Source organism: Petromyzon marinus, unplaced genomic scaffold (genome assembly GCF_048934315.1).
Source record: "Petromyzon marinus isolate PM22_M1 ecotype Great Lakes invasive population unplaced genomic scaffold, UKy_Petmar_22M1.pri1.0 PM_Scaffold_33, whole genome shotgun sequence".
Taxonomy (NCBI): Eukaryota; Metazoa; Chordata; class Hyperoartia; order Petromyzontiformes; family Petromyzontidae; genus Petromyzon; species Petromyzon marinus.
In genome coordinates this window covers 606,214-624,634 of record NW_027423313.1, presented here as the reverse complement: position 1 = coordinate 624,634, position 18,421 = coordinate 606,214, and the positions used below count along the sequence as shown (strand labels likewise).

Below are 18,421 nucleotides of genomic sequence, written 5' to 3'. Positions count from 1 at the left end.
GGGGTGAGGAGGACGAGGGGTGAGGAGGACGAGGGGTGAGGAGGACGAGGGGTGAGGAGGACGAGAGTGAGGAGGACGAGGGGTGAGGAGAGTGAGGGGTGAGGAGTAAGAAGAACGAGCTGTGGGGGTGAGGACGAGGTGAGGGGTGAGAACGAGGTGAGGGTTGAGGACAAGTGAGGTGGACGAGGTGAGGGGTGAGAAAGGGGTGAGGGGTCGAGAGGACGAGGTGAGGGGTCAAGCGGACGACGTGAGGGGTAAGGAGGACGAGGTGAGGGGTGAGGAGGATGAGGAGCAGGGTGCGGTGGACGAGCGAGGGGTGAGCAGGACGAGAAGTGAGGAGGACGGGGGGTGAGAAGTAAGAAGAACGAGGTGTGGGGGTGAGGAGGACGAGGGGTGAGGAGGACGAGGCGAGGGCTGAGGAGAGCGAGGGGTGAGGAGAGCGAGGGGTGAGGAGGACGAGGGGTGAGGAGGACGAGGGGTGAGGAGGTGAGGAGCAGGGTGCGGTGGACGAGCGAGGGGTGAGGACGGGGGGGGGGTGAGAAAAACGAGGTGTGGGGGTGAGGACGAGGGGTGAGGAGATCGAGGGGTGAGGAGGACGAGGGGTGAGGAGGACGAGTCGAGGGGTGAGGAGGAAGAGGTGAGGGGTAAGAAGAACGCGGTGTGGGTGAGAAGGACGAGGTGAGGGGTGAGGCGGGCGAGGCGTCAGGATGACGAGGCGCGGGGTGCGGTGGACGAGGTGTGAGGAAGACGAGCTGAGGGGTGAGGAGAACGAAGGGTGAGGAGAACGAGCGGTGAGGAGGTCAATGGGTGAGGAGGGTGAGGTGAGGTGAGGGGTGAGTAGGATGAGTCGAGTGGTGAGGAGGACAAGATGAGGGGTAAGAAGAACGAGGTGAGGGGTGAGGACGAGGTGAGCGGTGAGGACGACGACGGGTGAGGAGGACGAGCTGAGGTGAGAGGTGAGGACGAGTCGAGGGGTGAGGAGGACGAGGGGTGAGGAGGACGAGGGGTGAGAAGGACGGGGGGTGAGAAGTAAGAAGAACGAGGTGTGGGGGTGAGGACGAGGGGTGAAGAGGACGAGGCGAGGGCTGAGGAGAGCGAGGGGTGAGGAGAGCGAGGGGTGAGGAGAGCGAGGGGTGAGGAGGACGAGGGGTGAGGAGAGCGAGGGGTGAGGAGGACGAGGGGTGAGGAGGTGAGGGGTGCGGAGGACGAGTCGAGGGGTGAGGAGGAAGAGGTGAGGGGTAAGAAGAACGCGGTGTGGGTGAGAAGGACGAGGTGAGGGGTGAGGCGGGCGAGGCGTGAGGATGACGAGGCGCGGGGTGCGGTGGACGAGGTGAGGGGTGAGGAAGACGAGCTGAGGGGTGAGGAGAACGAGGGGTGAGGAGAACGAGCGGTGAGGAGGACAATGGGTGAGGAGGACAATGGGTGAGGAGGACAATGGGTGAGGAGGACAATGGGTGAGGTGAGGTGAGGGGTGAGTTGGACGAGTCGAGTGGTGAGGAGGACAAGATGAGGGGTAAGAAGAACGAGGTGTGGGGTGAGGAGGACGAGGCAAATGGTGAGGGCAGCGAGGGGAGAGGAGGACGAGGAGTGAGGACGAGCTAAGGGTGAGGACGACGAGGCGAGGGAGAGGTGAGGGGTGAGGAAGACGAGGTGAGTGGTGAGGACGAGCTGAGGAGTGAGGAGGATGAGCTGAAGGGTAAAGCGGATGAGGTGAGGGGTGAGGAAGACGAGGTGATGGGTGACGATGAGGTGAGGGGTGTGGACGAGGTGAAAGGTCAAGCGGACGACGTGAGGGGTGAGGACGAGGTGAGGAAGACGAGCTGAGGGGTGAGGAGGACGAGGTGAGGGATGAGGAGGACGAGGTGAGGGTGAGGAGGATGAGCTGAGGGGTAAAGATGACGAGGCAAGGGGTGAGGAGGACGAGGCGAGGACGAGGTGAGGGGTGAGGAGGACGAGAAGTGAGGAGGACGGGGGGTGAGAAGTAAGAAGAACGAGGTGTGGGGGTGAGGAGGACGAGGGGTGAGGAGGACGAGGCGAGGGGTGAGGAGAGCGAGGGGTGAGGAGGACGAGGGGTGAGGAGGACGAGGGGTGAGGAGAGCGAGGGGTGAGGAGGACGAGGGGTGAGGAGGTGAGGGGTGAGGAGGACGAGGGGTCAAGAGGTGAGGAGCAGGGTGCGGTGGACGAGCGAGGGGTGAGGACGGGGGGGTGAGAAGAAAAACGAGGTGTGGGGGTGAGGACGAGGGGTGAGGAGAGCGAGGGGTGAGGAGAGCGAGGGGTGAGGAGGACGAGGGGTGAGGAGAGCGAGGGGTGAGGAGGATGAGGGGTGAGGAGGACGAGGGGTGAGGAGGTGAGGGGTGCGGAGGACGAGTCGAGCGGTGAGGAGGAAGAGGTGAGGGGTAAGAAGAACGCGGTGTGGGGTGAGGAGGACGAGGCAAATGGTGAGGACAGCGAGGGGTGGGGTGGACGAGGTGAGGTGAGGGGTGAGGAAGACGAGCTGAGGGGTGAGGAGAACGAGCGGTGAGGAGGACAATGGGTGAGGAGGACAATGGGTGAGGAGGACGAGGGGTGAGGAGGGTGAGGTGAGGGGTGAGTAGGACGAGTTGAGTGGTGAGGAGGACAAGATGAGGGGTAAGAAGAACGAGGTGTGGGGTGAGGAGGACGAGGCAAATGGTGAGGACAGCGAGGGGAGGACGAGGAGTGAAGACGAACTAAGGATGAGGAGGACGAGGCGAGGGAGAGGTGAGGGGTGAGGAGGACGAGGTGAGCGGTGAGGACGACGACGGGTGAGGAGGACGAGCTGAGGTGAGAGGTGAGGACGAGTGGAGGGGTGAGGAGGACGAGGTGAAAGGTGAGGCGGACGAGGGGTGAGGAGGACGATGGGTGAGGAAGATGAGGCGAGGGGTGAGGAGGACGAGGGGTGAGGAGGACGAGGTGAAAGGTGAGGCGGACGAGAGGTGAGGAGGACGATGTGTGAGGGCTGAGGAGGACGAGAGGTGACGATGACGAGAGTGAAGAGGACGAGGGGTGAGGAGAGTGAGGGGTGAGGAGTAAGAAGAACGAGCTGTGGGGGTGAGGAGGACGAGGTGAGGGGTGAGAACGAGGTGAGGATTGAGGACAAGTGAGGTGGACGAGGTGAGGGGTCAAGAGGACGAGGTGAGGGGTCAAGAGGACGACGTGAGGGGTAAGGAGGACGAGGTGAGGGGTGAGGAGGATGAGGAGCAGGGTGCGGTGGACGAGCGAGGGGTGAGGAGGACGAGAAGTGAGGAGGACGGGGGGTGAGAAGTAAGAAGAACGAGGTGTGGGGGTGAGGAGGACGAGGCGAGGGCTGAGGAGAGCGAGAGGTGAGGACGGGGGGTGAGAAGAAAAACGAGGTGAGGACGAGGGTTGAGGAGAGCGAGGGGTGAAGAGAGCGAGGGGTGAAGAGAGCGAGGGGTGAGGAGAGCGAGGGGTGAGGAAGACGAGAGGTAAGGAGGTGAGGGGTGCGAATGACGAGTCGAGGGGTGAGGAGGAGGAGGTGAGGGGTAAGAAGAACGCGGTGTGGGTGAGAAGGACGAGGTGAGGGGTGAGGTGGGCGAGGCGTGAGGATGACGAGGCGCGGGGTGCGGTGGACGAGGTGAGGTGAGGGGTGAGGAAGACGAGCTGAGGGGTGAGGAGAACGAGGGGTGAGGAGAACGAGCGGTGAGGAGGACAATGTGTGAGGAGGACAATGGGTGAGGAGGACGAGGGGTGAGGAGGACGAGGGGTGAGGAGGGTGAGGTGAGGGGTGAGTAGGACGAGTCGAGTGGTGAGGAGGACAAGATGAGGGGTAAGAAGAACGAGGTGTGGGGTGAGGAGGACGAGGCAAATGGTGAGGACAGCAAGGGGAGGGGAGGACGAGGAGTGAGGACGAGCTAAGGGTGAGGAGGACGAGGCGAGGGAGAGGTGAGGGGTGAGAAGGACGAGGTGAGCGGTGAGGACGACGACGGGTGAGGAGGATGACGACGGGTGAGGAGGACGAGCTGAGGTGAGAGGACGAGTCGAGGGGTGAGGAGGACGAGGTAAAAGGTGAGGCGGACGAGGGGTGAGGAGAGCGATGGGTGAGGAAGATGAGGCGAGGGGTGAGGAGGACGAGGGGTGAGGGGTGAGGAGGACGAGGGGTGAGGAGGACGAGGTGAGGGGTGAGGAAGACGAGCTGAGGGGTGAGGAGGACGAGGGGTGAGGAGAACGAGCTGAGGGGTAAAGCGGATGAGGTGAGGGGTGAGGATGAGATGAGGGGTGTGGACGAGGTGAAAGGTCAAGCGGACGACGTGAGGGGTGAGGACGAGGTGAGGAAGACGAGCTGACGGGTGAGGAGAACGAGGGGTGAGGAGAACGAGCGGTGAAGAGGACAATGGGTGAGGAGGACAATGGGTGAGGACAATGGGTGAGGAGGGTGAGGTGAGGTGAGGGGTGAGTAGGACGAGTCGAGTGGTGAGGAGGACAAGATCAGGGGTAAGAAGAACGAGGTATAGGGTGAGGAGGACGAGGCGAATGGTGAGGACAGCGAGAGGAGGGGAGGACGAGGAGTGAGGACGAGCTAAGGGTGAGGAGGACGAGGCGCGGGGGTGGGGTGGACGAGGTGAGGGGTGAGGAAGACGAGCTGAGGGGTGAGGAGAACGAGGGGTGAGGAGAACGAGCGGTGAGGAGGACAATGGGTGAGGAGGACAATGGGTGAGGAGGACGAGGGGTGAGGAGGACGAGGGGTGAGGAGGGTGAGGTGAGGGGTGAGTAAAACGAGTCGAGTGGTGAGGAGGACAAGATGAGGGGTAAGAAGAACGAGGTGTGGGGTGAGGAGGACGAGGCAAATGGTGAGGACAGCGAGGGAAGGGGAGGACGAGGAGGACGAGCTAAGGGTTAGGAGGACGAGGTGAGGGAGAGGTGAGGGGTGAGGAGGACGAGGTGAGCGGTGAGGACGACGACGGGTGAGGAGGACGAGCTGAGGTGAGAGGTGAGGACGAGTCGAGGGGTGAGGAGGACGAGGTGAAAGGTGACGCGGACGAGGGGTGAGGAGGACGATGGGTGAGGAAGATGAGGCGTGAGGGGTGAGGAGGACGAGGGGTGAGGGGTGAGGAGGACGAGAAGTGAGGAGGACGGGGGGTGAGAAGTAAGAAGAACGAGGTGTGGGGGTGAGGAGGACGAGGGGTGAGGAGGACGAGGGGTGAGGAGGACGAGGGGTGAGGAGGACGAGGAGGTGAGGAGCAGGGTGCGGTGGACGAGCGAGGGGTGAGGACGGGGGGTGAGAAGAAAAACGAGGTGAGGACGAGGGTTGAGGAGAGCGAGGGGTGAAGAAGACGAGGGGTGAGGAGAGCGAGGGGTGAGGAAGACGAGGGGTGAGGAGAGGACGACGACGGGTGAGGAGGACGAGCTGAGGTGAGAGGTGAGGACGAGTCGAGGGGTGAGGAGGACGAGGTGAAAGGTGAGGCGGACGAGGGGTGAGGAGGACAATGGGTGAGAAAGATGAGGCGAGGGGTGAGGACGAGGGGTGAGGAGGACAAGGGGTGAGGAGGACGAGGCGAGGGGTGAGGAGAGCGAGGGGTGAGGAGGACGAGGGGTGAGGAGAGCGAGGGGTGAGGAGGACGAGGGGTGAGGAGGACGAGGGGTGAGGAGGACGAGGGGTGAGGAGGACGAGAGTGAGGAGGACGAGGGGTGAGGAGAGTGAGGGGTGAGGAGTAAGAAGAACGAGCTGTGGGGGTGAGGACGAGGTGAGGGGTGAGAACGAGGTGAGGGTTGAGGACAAGTGAGGTGGACGAGGTGAGGGGTGAGAAAGGGGTGAGGGGTCGAGAGGACGAGGTGAGGGGTCAAGCGGACGACGTGAGGGGTAAGGAGGACGAGGTGAGGGGTGAGGAGGATGAGGAGCAGGGTGCGGTGGACGAGCGAGGGGTGAGCAGGACGAGAAGTGAGGAGGACGGGGGGTGAGAAGTAAGAAGAACGAGGTGTGGGGGTGAGGAGAGCGAGGGGTGAGGAGGACGAGGGGTGAGGAGGATGAGGGGTGAGGAGAGCGAGGGGTGAGGAGGACGAGGGGTGAGGAGGTGAGGGGTGAGGAGGACGAGGGGTCAAGAGGTGAGGAGCAGGGTGCGGTGGACGAGCGAGGGGTGAGGACGGGGGGGTGAGAAGAAAAACGAGGTGTGGGGGTGAGGACGAGGGGTGAGGAGGACGAGGGGTGAGGAGAGCGAGGGGTGAGGAGAGCGAGGGGTGAGGAGGACGAGGGGTGAGAAGAGCGAGGGGTGAGGAGGATGAGGGGTGAGGAGGACGAGGGGTGAGGAGGTGAGGGGTGCGGAGGACGAGTCGAGCGGTGAGGAGGAAGAGGTGAGGGGTAAGAAGAACGCGGTGTGGGGTGAGGAGGACGAGGCAAATGGTGAGGACAGCGAGGGGTGGGGTGGACGAGGTGAGGTGAGGGGTGAGGAAGACGAGCTGAGGGGTGAGGAGAACGAGCGGTGAGGAGGACAATGGGTGAGGAGGACAATGGGTGAGGAGGACGAGGGGTGAGGAGGGTGAGGTGAGGGGTGAGTAGGACGAGTTGAGTGGTGAGGAGGACAAGATGAGGGGTAAGAAGAACGAGGTGTGGGGTGAGGAGGACGAGGCAAATGGTGAGGACAGCGAGGGGAGGACGAGGAGTGAAGACGAACTAAGGATGAGGAGGACGAGGCGAGGGAGAGGTGAGGGGTGAGGAGGACGAGGTGAGCAGTGAGGACGACGACGGGTGAGGAGGACGAGCTGAGGTGAGGACGAGTGGAGGGGTGAGGAGGACGAGGTGAAAGGTGAGGCGGACGAGGGGTGAGGAGGACGATGGGTGAGGAAGATGAGGCGAGGGGTGAGGAGGACGAGGGGTGAGGAGGACGAGGTGAAAGGTGAGGAGGACGAGAGGTGAGGAGGACGATGGGTGAGGGCTGAGGAGGACGAGAGGTGACGATGACGAGAGTGAAGAGGACGAGGGGTGAGGAGAGTGAGGGGTGAGGAGTAAGAAGAACGAGCTGTGGGGGTGAGTAGGACGAGGTGAGGGGTGAGAACGAGGTGAGGATTGAGGACAAGTGAGGTGGACGAGGTGAGGGGTCAAGAGGACGAGGTGAGGGGTCAAGCGGACGACGTGAGGGGTAAGGAGGACGAGGTGAGGGGTGAGGAGGATGAGGAGCAGGGTGCGGTGGACGAGCGAGGGGTGAGGAGGACGAGAAGTGAGGAGGACGGGGGGTGAGAAGTAAGAAGAACGAGGTGTGGGGGTGAGGAGGACGAGGCGAGGGCTGAGGAGAGCGAGAGGTGAGGACGGGGGGTGAGAAGAAAAACGAGGTGAGGACGAGGGTTGAGGAGAGCGAGGGGTGAAGAGAGCGAGGGGTGAGGAGAGCGAGGGGTGAGGAAGACGAGGGGTGAGGAGGACGAGAGGTAAGGAGGTGAGGGGTGCGAATGACGAGTCGAGGGGTGAGGAGGAAGAGGTGAGGGGTAAGAAGAACGCGGTGTGGGTGAGAAGGACGAGGTGAGGGGTGAGGTGGGCGAGGCGTGAGGATGACGAGGCGCGGGGTGTGGTGGACGAGGTGAGGTGAGGGGTGAGGAAGACGAGCTGAGGGGTGAGGAAAACGAGGGGTGAGGAGAACGAGTGGTGAGAAGGACAATGTGTGAGGAGGACGATGGGTGAGGAGGACGAGGGGTGAGGAGGACGAGGGGTGAGGAGGGTGAGGTGAGGGGTGAGTAGGACGAGTCGAGTGGTGAGTAGGACGAATCAAGTGGTGAGGAGGACAAGATGAGGGGTAAGAAGAACGAGGTGTGGGGTGAGGAGGACGAGGCAAATGGTGAGGACAGCGAGGGGAGGGGAGGACGAGGAGTGAGGACGAGCTAAGGGTGAGGAGGACGAGGCGAGGGGTGAGAAGGACGAGGTGAGCGGTGAGGACGACGACGGGTGAGGAGGACGAGCTGAGGTGAGAGGACGAGTCGAGGGGTGAGGAGGACGAGGGGTGAGGAAGATGAGGCAAGGGGTGAGGAAGATGAGGCGAGGGGTGAGGAGGACGAGGGGTGAGGAGGATGAGGGGTGAGAAGGACGAGGTGAGGGGTGAGGAAGACGAGGTGATGGGTGAGGATGAGGTGAGGGGTGTGGACGAGGTGAAAGGTCAAGCGGACGACGTGAGGGGTGAGGACGAGGTGAGGAGGACGAGGGGTTAAGAGGACGAGCTGAGGAGGACGAGGTGAGGGGTGAGGAGGACGAGGTGAGGGTGAGGAGGATGAGCTGAGGGGTAAAGATGACGAGGCAAGGGGTGAGGAGGACGAGGCGAGGACGAGGTGAGGGGTGAGGAGGACGAAGTGAGGGGTGAGGAGAACGAGGGGTGAGAACGAGGGTTGAGGAGGACGAGGCGATGGGTGAGGAGGACGAGGTGATGGGTGAGGACGAGGTGAGCGAGGGGTTAGAGAAGGACGAGGTGAGGGTGAGGAGGATGAGCTAAGGGGTAAAGATGACGAGGCAAGGGGTGAGGACGAGGCGAGGACGAGGTGAGGGGTGAGGAGGACGAAGGGAGGGCGAGGTGAGGGGTGAGGAATACGAGCTGAGGGATGAGAAGGACGAGGTGAGGGGTGAGGAGGACGAGGCGAGGGGTGAAAACGAGGGGTGAAGGAGAACGGGGTGAGGAGGACGAGGCGAGATGCGAGGACGGGGTGAGGACGAGGTGAAGGGTGAGGAGGAGGTGATGTTTGATTCGTGACAAAACATGTAGTAAGTTATTAATAACAATCTGAATTATAGTCAATTATTCACGTCTACTACATAGAGTGCAGGTAGCCGTGTGAGGATGAGGTGAGAACGAGGTGAGGGGTATGGACGAGGTGAGTAGAACGAGAGGCGAGGGGTGAGAACGAGGTGAGGGTTGAGGACGACGGGTGAGGTGGACGAGGTGAGGGGTGAGGATGAGGCGAGGGGTGAGGATGAGGCGAGCGGTGAGGACGAGGTGAGTAGAACGGGGGTGAGGACGAGGCGAGGGGTGAGGAGAACGAGGTGAGAAGATGAGGGGTGAGGAGAACGAGGGGTGAGGAGAACGAGGGGTGAGGAGAACGAGGGGTGAGGAGAACGAGGGGTGAGGAGGGCGAGGGGTGAGGAGGGCGAGGTGAGGGGTTAGGGGTGAGGAGGACGAGGCTAGGGGTGAGGAGGACGAGGCTAGGGGTGAGGAGGATGATGTGAGGTCGGTAAGGGAGGTGTCCGTCTCCGGAGTGTTGCATGATATTTGTTGCTATGCTCGATGTTTGGTTGGTGACATAACATTCAATAAAGTTCTAAATAACATCCTGAAAGATAATAAATTACTCGTGTCTGCTGCATAGAGGCCAGGTACCCGCGTTTGCCTTCTGCGTGTGCGTGTAGATAAATCAGAATCTGTATTTTACACGAGTTTTGACGTTCTCTTTCACACACGTCCAGAAGGGTCGGGTTAGCCAGTTGCATCAACAACAAAATGCAATTAAAGATACTCGAGTAAGGATTGAGAAAATGTAGTCAAGTCACGAATAAATGTCATGTAAAATCAAACTGTGCAAGCTCATACCTTCTTGTAGATTTGTCAACATCAAATCCAAGCTTGGGCAAGATGGCAAGACACCAACAGTCAAAGGACCATACCAAGACAGTGGCCTCGATTAAATTGCATTCAAACATTGAACTCTCGACACGTGGGTGAAGAGGTTCCGAGTTTCAAATCGCAGACGCAAAAGCCGCGTCGAGAACTTTGAGCCCTGGCTGATACGGAGGCAGCTTCCTCTGCCCCCATAGGGTGCCTGGAGGCACGTGATCTGGCTCCGCCCATGGTAGGCGGGGCCAATTGCGTAACTTCCTGCGCTCTCACCTCCGACCCCAATGGCGTTACGTCACTCCGGCAGGGCGAGCGAGCTGAGCGGCTGCGTTTGTCTCTTGCGCCCCCAACAGGAGCCATGAAGTTCTTCAAGAGACGGCAGCAGATGCAAGCGACGCTGGAGACTCCAAATTCGTCAACAGTGGAGGTGAGTGGCGCCACCTCTTGCGTTGGAGTTATACGTGATCACATCGAGAAAAATATTATTTTTTAAAATATTTAAATTTTACTTTAAATTGAGCGCTTGATGCGTGGGTAACGAGGTTCATAGTTTAAGATCACAGATTGAGAGTTTCATCAAGGATTTTAGTCGGAGAAAGCTTTCTCTGGGCAGTTGGTCCTTGTTTGCGTTGCCAAGGTGATAGCATCTCGTGTCAACTGCCATTTCCCAGCAGCTGTGCCTGGGGGTCACGTGACGTTTGGTGACGCAATAAGGCCCGAGCCATTGGCTCCGCCCTTTTTGGGCAAAGTCAGTGACGTAATCACTGCCATTGATGACGTCATCACTGTATTCGATGCCGTCTTCACTGAAATTGACGTCGACACTGTAATTGATGACGTCATCACTAATAGATGTCGTCATCGCTGTAGTCGATGTCGTCATCGCTGTAGTCGATGTCGTCATCGCTGTAGTCGATGTCGTCATCGCTGTAGTCGATGTCGTCATCGCTGTAGTCGATGGCGTAATCGCTGCATATGATTACGTCAGCGCTGCATTTGATTACGTCAGCGCTGCGGGCTCCTTATCGCTGCGTGGTGGCCTGTAATTCGGGCAAAGCCAGCGATCTGAGCACCTGTTTCTTTATCTGCGTCGGAAAGAATATACATGATATTCTTCAACAGACCACAGTTGAGAAAGCAACACATGAGACAATGAATGTGTCAACAGTGTAGGTGCGTAGTGCCACCTCTTGGGGGCCGTCCATAAATGACGTCACGCACTTGGGGGGGGGGGGGCAGACATTTGTGACGATGTGTGACGGGGGGGGGGGGTTTGAGAAATGTGATGTCACATCAAAATGCGCAATTTTAAATAAAAATAGACAACACGTTCTACTTAATTAAATAGACTTTTTAATAAATGTTCTACAACATCAGAGTGCAGCACCACATTAATACGCACTACAGTGACAATAGTTTAAGATGTTTTCTTGTTCATGTTTTTGTTTGTTGCGGTTGCACCCGATTTGGGGGGGGGGGTCTGACTTTTTGTGACACCGTGTGACAAAGGGGGAGGGGTCCAAAATCGCGTGACGTCATTTATGGACGGCCCCTTGTGTTTTGATGTCAGAGGAGTTGTACTCGGTAAGAGAGGTAGGGGACAGACACCAATCTAGGCTGAAGTGGAGGCCACCACTCTGCCACTTACCAGCTAAAATGCAAACGTGTATGGAATGATAAAAAAAAGCTTTTCCCCAACACCAGATTGACACCTTTTACAAGGCAGCAAGTCCGCATGAACCACAAATACCTGCTAACACCAGTGGCGAGGGATATCTGAGCCAGTGTTGGGACTCCCCTATGTCGACTTAGGCTGAAATGAATACAGGCAGTCTCGCTTAGCGCTCAAGATGCCTATGTGGAGAAGTGAGCATTCAGGAAATCAGCGCGAAAAGGGTTATACCATTATATGGGGATGACTTCTCGACAGCGTTATCTCTTATGAACAATAAATGAGGGCTTCATTGGAGTATCAGCGCTATTTTATAAGAGTAATAAAACAGATGGTAAACATTCCATCAAAACGATTTTTTTTTAATAATAGCATCAGGAAGTATTATGTACTGTACTCACCAGTGTAACCGCCATATGCTCACTCACCTCGACCGGCCTTATCACTGGCATGTTGACATTCCCAGACATTTTGGGGCTAAGGCAGAGAGACCAAGGAGGAGCAAACACGTCGGCGGACGAGTTTGTCTTTTAAAAATTGGCGAGCGCTGTGTGGCTCAGAGCGTACTGTGATAAAACTGAATATCAAATTAACCTTATGGTGGGACCCCGAGGTCCCGAATAAACGTAAGTCAAAATCGTAATGAATAAATTTTTGGTGACTCCGTCACACCGCGCACATAAACGGCGCGACCTACCTGGCGCGGATCATTCTGTTGTCATGCCGTCCAAGCGCAGCGAGGACGAATGCGCAGAAGAAACCAAACTTTGAAACTTTGATTAGCGCATCGTGTAGAGCTCGTCGAGAGGGATAGATTGCCGTTTCATTCGCCTTCAACAGACAAAATGACGTCGCAACGCAGTTTATGCGAGAGCCGGGGGCTTATGGGACCCCATAAGGTTCAAATATTGTATTAACATTGACGAAATTATTGATTTTTTTTAAGTACTCATGGCCATGAATGCTGGTTGTCTTGGAGCGTTTGTCACTCTCATTGGCTGAGCGAATGTAAATGAAGATGGTGTGGGTGCGTTTCCTAGGCCAGCGCTGCTGCGCATTCTACCACTCTGTTTAGGCTGTGCGGGGAATCGTGGTGTTGCCTTTGCTTGGGTGTGTGGGTGTCAGCCCATCTGTCCTATGTGTGTTTACCTGTGTATTAGGCACCTCACTTGCCATGTGCCATGGTGTTGTCTCCACTATCCGATGGCGAATGGCATGTCACAATGGGATTGAAGGCAGGATTTACGCTGGGAGGCGCTAACGTGCCCGTGCCATGTGCCCTTGCTCCCGTCGCAGTTGGAAATGCCGGAGAAAGAAATGCACCACCTGTCCCGGGAGGTGTCAACCCTGCGGGACAATCTGAGCAGGGCAAGAGCGCAGTTCGCCACCCTGCGTGGCGCACTGCGCCAGACAGAGAAGAGTCTCCATGAGATGCTGCACCAACTCAAGAAAAACCATGCTGAGGAGGTACTGTGGCCACCACCAACCCCCCTGTCCCCTTGTTACACGGAGCACGGCTAAAATGAAACTTCGTTTGTCAAGATTTCGTCGATCTTACATTTACATGCAAATTTCATCAAGCCCTGCCCACTGACCCTTGAGCTACACCCATCTCAAACCTTTTTAACTCCCTGCCTTAGCAGCGCTCCCGCCATATATTTTTTCCTGCCTCGGCAGCTCTCCTGCCATATCCTTCACTTGATGACGATTGCTTGTGTTGCGATCGAAATGTCGTGATATTGTTATTATTTTTTTATTATTTTTGTATCTACATGGCCTTACCGAAAGACCCAAATAACGTGTTCACGTTGTGAAGCTGCGTGGCACACAAGCAGAGATAACAAAACCTCAACATATTCGTCAATAACGCTGCAATGGATATTGCTTTGACTTCTCTGATGCGATGAAGGCCATTGCCTGAAACATCACCTTTTAGAAGCGCTGCCCTATTAAGTGCATCATTATTGATTCATGCGTTGAGTTTTTATTCAGAGTTACGATCTGAACGTCAAGGAAATGGCACATTAAATGAGTGCATTCTGGGAGGTAGCTAGGTGCCCCAGGGGTCAGACATGCTGTGCCAGCATGGCTGAGATGCCAGGATTGAATGTGGATTACAGCCGCCCAACCACAGTGATTAAACCGGATTCTCAAGCATAGTGGTCTCAGCCTAGTTGCAAATGAGTGCACAAAAAAACCCATCGAATTATATTTTGGTTCCGTAATAAATTTTGCTAAATTCACTGTAGCGAGTGGTCCATGGTTTTATTCCCAATAATGTTGAAAATGAAAAGATAAAAGCAGATCAAACTAAATTTTTGTATCATAGCATCTCCCCACATAATGTGCATGTATTATGTTTTATTGATTAATACATCTGTACGGTGCTGACCAGCATGGGGAAGTATAGTCAAACACATTCCCATGACCGACATGGTGTGAGGAGGCATTGTGAGTTATTTGTTTTGAATATTGACTCAATTTGAAGATGAACATTTGGGTGCAACGAGTTTCTTCATTATCTCATGATGAAGAACGTTGCCATGTTCTATGCACGCTTACCAATCGTTGATTGATGTATACAATGTATCATGGTTCTATTTTTTGACTTTCTATTATCATTCTAAATATTTTAAACGTGATTGTGGTATGTTCAATAAGACCACAGGTGTTTACCTTGCATATTTTTGTAGTTCTTGATTTGTTTACAATAGAATCTCAATTTCTTATTTTCATCTTGAAAAGCATCCACTGCACGTGTGCGTCCGTCTGCATGCGAGGCGCCTGTATGTGCGTCTCTGTACTCAATGCCCGTGTCTCCGCATTCTTATCTTGTCTCCCTCTGCATGTTCTGCCTTTGGCTATGTACATCTCTCTCCACATGCACTGTCTTTCCATAATGTGTCCAAATTTGTATGACTTGCTTGTGTCTTTGTGTGTATGTCTCTGCATCTGTAATTTATTTTCTTGTGCCTCCTGCCCATGTCTATAGTCTCTTATCTCTCTGTACAACTACATGCTCCGTGTGTCTGTATGTCTGTACCTGTCCTCATCTGCACGCTGCATGTGTCTGTGATGAAGGGATGCCCACCTATGCATGCACGTGCCTGTGACACTGTGCCCTTCTGCCCGTGAGCAGCTAATGGCACACTCGCAGGCCATCAACAGCCTGCAGGTGGAGTTGGAAGCAGTGCGGTGGGGCGAGCGCGAGGAGCAGCTGAGGCGTGAGCACGATGCGACTCTGCATCTGGCATACATAGAGCTGGCCGAATATCGTGCATCACATATGCACGACGATTCAGAGTACGACGCTCACGTTGTGCACATCACGATCCTCCAGAAGGTGAGGCCTCCACTCTCGCAACAGCCACCCCCCTTCTTGCAACAGCAATGTGTCCTGCCCAAGCCCACTTATTTTCTCAATATTTTGGATGAATGCTAAACAATTTATTAATATATTCAAATTACATGTTGTAATTACGTGTAATTTAGATGCTGCCCGTCTCCGCCCGCAGGCGCTGAAGGAGCGTGACGAGCTGCTGCGGCGCTCAGAGGCAGACCTGGTGGCGGCGCGGGAAGAGGCGCGAGAGCGCGGGACTGAAACCGAGCGGCTGGGCACCGAGACCGCGGAGCTGAGAGCGAACATGCGCGACCTCTTTACCAACCAAGAGGTGCAGCAGACCGAGTTGGACAATCTGCGGCATGAAGCACTGGAGCTGCAGCAACGACTGCAGGAGGCTAACGCTTGCTGCGAGGAGACCGGTGGGTAGGGGCCTGTGCTCCAAAATCTTTCTGAATCCACGGACCCATTGAACACTAATTTTTGTCGAGCACTGTGCACCAATAACTTCTTTTTACGAGTTAAAACGAGTAATTCCTCGTTTTTATTTCATTTCCCACGTGGACCACTTCCGCTGTCTAACATAGGACTGCACTGGGTTTACTAACTGCTCTCTCACTAGGCCCTTCCTGTGCATATATTATTATTCTGGACCCTGTGTTTGCATGCAAGCTGGTGAATAGGTCTGAGGGACCTCAGACCTATTCTGTCTGCTACTACTCCCGCTGCTGGTACTCTTCCTCCTGAGCTGCTGCTCCTTCTCTGTCTGCTGCCACTGGTGGCTGTACTGTCTTCATCGCCATGGTTTTGTGTCCCTTCCGACAGGCAATTCTCTGGAGCAACAGACGGACTTTCTCAAGGCCGAGCTGGGAGTCTCCAGGGCAGAGGAGGCCGCGAGGGCACAGGAGGTGGTGCAGCTGCAGCACTCACTTCAGCACACGTATGCTGAGATGGAGTGCATGCACGGCCAGATCGCCGGGCTGCAGCACCAGGTAACCAGAGCCTTATGCGGCAGCCCCCCCACCTCCATGTGTGTGCATGAGGCCTGTCCTCATCGCCTGAGCAGTGCACCATCGCATGTTAGAGAATGTTTTTTTAGGTAAAGTCACGTAGAAATAAGAAATAATAAAATTAATAATAAAAAACAAAGAATAATTCCTGCAGTCACGAAAGCTCCAAATTCAAGTTTCATGTTAGAGAATGGTTTGCAGAAGCATAAATCACATAACTACTTCTGAGAAATATTTAAGTGCCCTCTGGTACCCACACAATAGGAGGAAATACTTTGATATCTGCCCTGCTATGGAAAGTAATGAGTAATGTTCATCACAAAACAGTCTGATCTTTGGTTTTCAAAGCTGGAACTTAGCTCGATTTAGTGTAAAGCCGACATTCTTTTCATGGGCTTTTCTGTGAAGTCATTGATGATCAGGCTGAGATCATTAACTCACTGCACATGTGAACCTGGCTTAATCACAGGTGGCTGAAACCTGAAGTGGTTATATAAGTAATATGGATGCAGCCAGGAAGGCAGACAGCCAGAATGTTTTTTTTTTTTCGAATGTAGTATGATAATGCATTTCTATATGGCAAAAGGTATAATTGTGACCACAGGATCGGTCCTCCCCTCATGGCTCTTAATTTTGTCTGCAGATAGGTGAATGTTGGATGAGGTAATTACACTAGACAAGGCAATCCCTGACTAGGCCTTTAACTAATTCACTCCCTCTCATAATTTGTCATGATTCAGAGTTGCGAATGTATTTTCTCACATTTTAATACTTTCAGTTAGAATAAATACAATTTAATTATAAAGTCAGCTGCAGTTTACAGGACTTTTTCTAAAATGTGATTGGCTTGCATTTGTTATAGAAACAATATAGGCTTGCAGACACACAGCTATATGCACACCACAGAGTTTAAATGACTTAAGTGGTAATTATTTATCTGTTTGCAAGCCGGGCTTAATTACAGCTGGGTCTTTTCCAACCCAGAAAATATTTCCACATTCTGCACACCATATTCAGTATACTTCCCCAGACATGAATCCAACATTGTGGAACGTGTGCGTGCCTGTAGCTGAAGGAGTCGGAGGGGCACGTCCAGGCACTTGGGATGGAGAAGGCGCAGCAGCAGGACGCGCATCGGAAAGAGGCCTGCGAGCTGGCGACAGGGCTGGAGGAGGTCCGGCTCACCCTCGCCGATGCTTTTAAGCAGTTCGAGCGCAACTCCAAGAAGGTATCGGCTCGCAAGGGCACGCGTGGTGAAGCCGCGATTGGCACTGAAGAGGGGCGCCACGGTGGCGAGATGTTAACTACCTCGCCTGTATGCAGGAGGTTGTGGGTTTGATCCCAACCCCGACACCTGTATATTTGGAGTTTGCATGTTCTCCCTGTGGTCACGTGGATTTTTTCCGGGTCCTCCGGTTCTTCCTCCACATTTAGAAACGTGCGTTTAGATTCTATAGCTGCAATACATTTCCACATGATAAGCCACTTCGTTGAACTTTCATTTGTGGGCAGGTCGCTTCTGAAAAAGAGCTATATAGTTCAGTAGGCCTTAGCTGGTAAAATAAAGATAATTAAAGTTTGAGTTTTAAGACATTTGTGGCAGCGTTCACAAGAGGAGGAGACCCTTGTGCGGCGAAATATTTATGATGATATACAACGTATTAATTTACTGTGATGAGCCTTCTGCACTCTGAACCAAGCTGTCCGAGTTTGATTACCAACCATGGCTAGCATTGGTGGGCAGTGAAATCTGACCCAGTCTTGGGTGTACCACTTCGTGCTGACCAGTGTGATGAAGTATGATCAATTAATTCCCATGACCGGTATGGCTCAGGGAAACTTTCATCCAGCAGTATCACAAAAACACATTCAGCGGTGGACGGATCATGGCTGTTCATGATGATGATGGTGATGATTACGATGGTAAAACGAACGTTGCCTGTATTAAGGCTCAGGAGGACGAGGACACAATCACTCGGCTGAGGGAGGAGCTCAAGGCGAGCAAGGAGGAGCTCGCAGCGAGTGAGGCGGAGCACGCCAGTGCCCAGCCGGAGCTCTCCACCCCCCAACAGGGACTGTCGGCGCTGCAGGATCAGCTGACCACGTCCCAAGCTGAGAATGAGGACACTCTGCGTCAGGTAATGCTCCCAGCCTCGTTCCCACGGCCGCTGAGAACCCAGGCTCTCCTGGCCCCGGAACGGCCCAGGTCTGACCGTGACACAGCACTTGAGTCGTCAGGCTGTGTAGGGTCTGACCATCTGCTCCCCTCTGCTACGTGCATGTCCATGCCCTCTCTGTCCTGGTTTGGGAAGCGATTTTAATCTGACCTTTTAATGCAGATTTTGGGTTACTTAATCCATATATGTGGGCTTTTATAGGCGTAATCATGGGTTGTGTGCATGATGGTCTGACAAGATTGGGTGCATCCTGGGTGATTTGGTCAAACATGGTGTATGGACATCTGTGAAAAATATTTTCACAGCTCATCAGACTCCTCCAATATGAATAAAGATTCTGGTTCTAAATGTGTCTGTTGTTGCATCTGTATGTTCTACAATAACCGCACACAGTCGTTAAAATGCTTTTCTCTGTCCCTCTGCCTGTGGCCCAAGCAGCTGTTCGAAAGGAGCCAGGAGCTGGGATTCCTGCATGCGGGGATTCTTTGGTATCAGCGTATGCTGGCCGAGCTGCACACAGAGCTGGAGCAGTACCGCGGAAACGCACAGATCGCACGCTCACAGCTGCAGCATTTGGACATGCTGCGCCAGCAGAGCGAGGCGGAGGTGAGTACACTGCATTCGCACGTCGCAGACAAAGACTTCCCGTATAGCCTTAATAGACTGTT

The 18,421-nt window shown here is 55.0% G+C and overlaps 1 protein-coding gene across 1 annotated transcript; it reads left to right on the top strand.

Annotated features, from left to right (window-relative positions):
• The first annotated feature begins 14,757 nt into the window (after positions 1-14,757).
• Positions 14,758-17,897, top strand: LOC142923197 (uncharacterized). The gene is made up of 4 exons (XM_076064118.1): positions 14,758-14,988; positions 15,392-15,558; positions 16,646-16,804; positions 17,526-17,897. The coding sequence occupies exons 1-4, from the start codon at positions 14,871-14,873 to the stop codon at positions 17,895-17,897; spliced, it is 816 nt and encodes a 271-aa protein (XP_075920233.1). The 5' UTR covers positions 14,758-14,870.
• The last annotated feature ends 524 nt before the right edge of the window (positions 17,898-18,421 follow it).

What these genes read in the sequence shown, in the direction of transcription:
- LOC142923197 (XM_076064118.1), top strand. Translation starts at nt 14,871, where the DNA reads ATGCGCGACCTCTTTACCAACCAAGAGGTGCAGCAGACCGAGTTGGAC. An exon ending in CGCTTGCTGCGAGGAGACCG is followed by an intron (nt 14,989 to 15,391) that starts GTGGGTAGGGGC and finishes CCCTTCCGACAG; the next exon opens with GCAATTCTCTGGAGCAACAG. An exon ending in TCGCCGGGCTGCAGCACCAG is followed by an intron (nt 15,559 to 16,645) that starts GTAACCAGAGCC and finishes GCGTGCCTGTAG; the next exon opens with CTGAAGGAGTCGGAGGGGCA.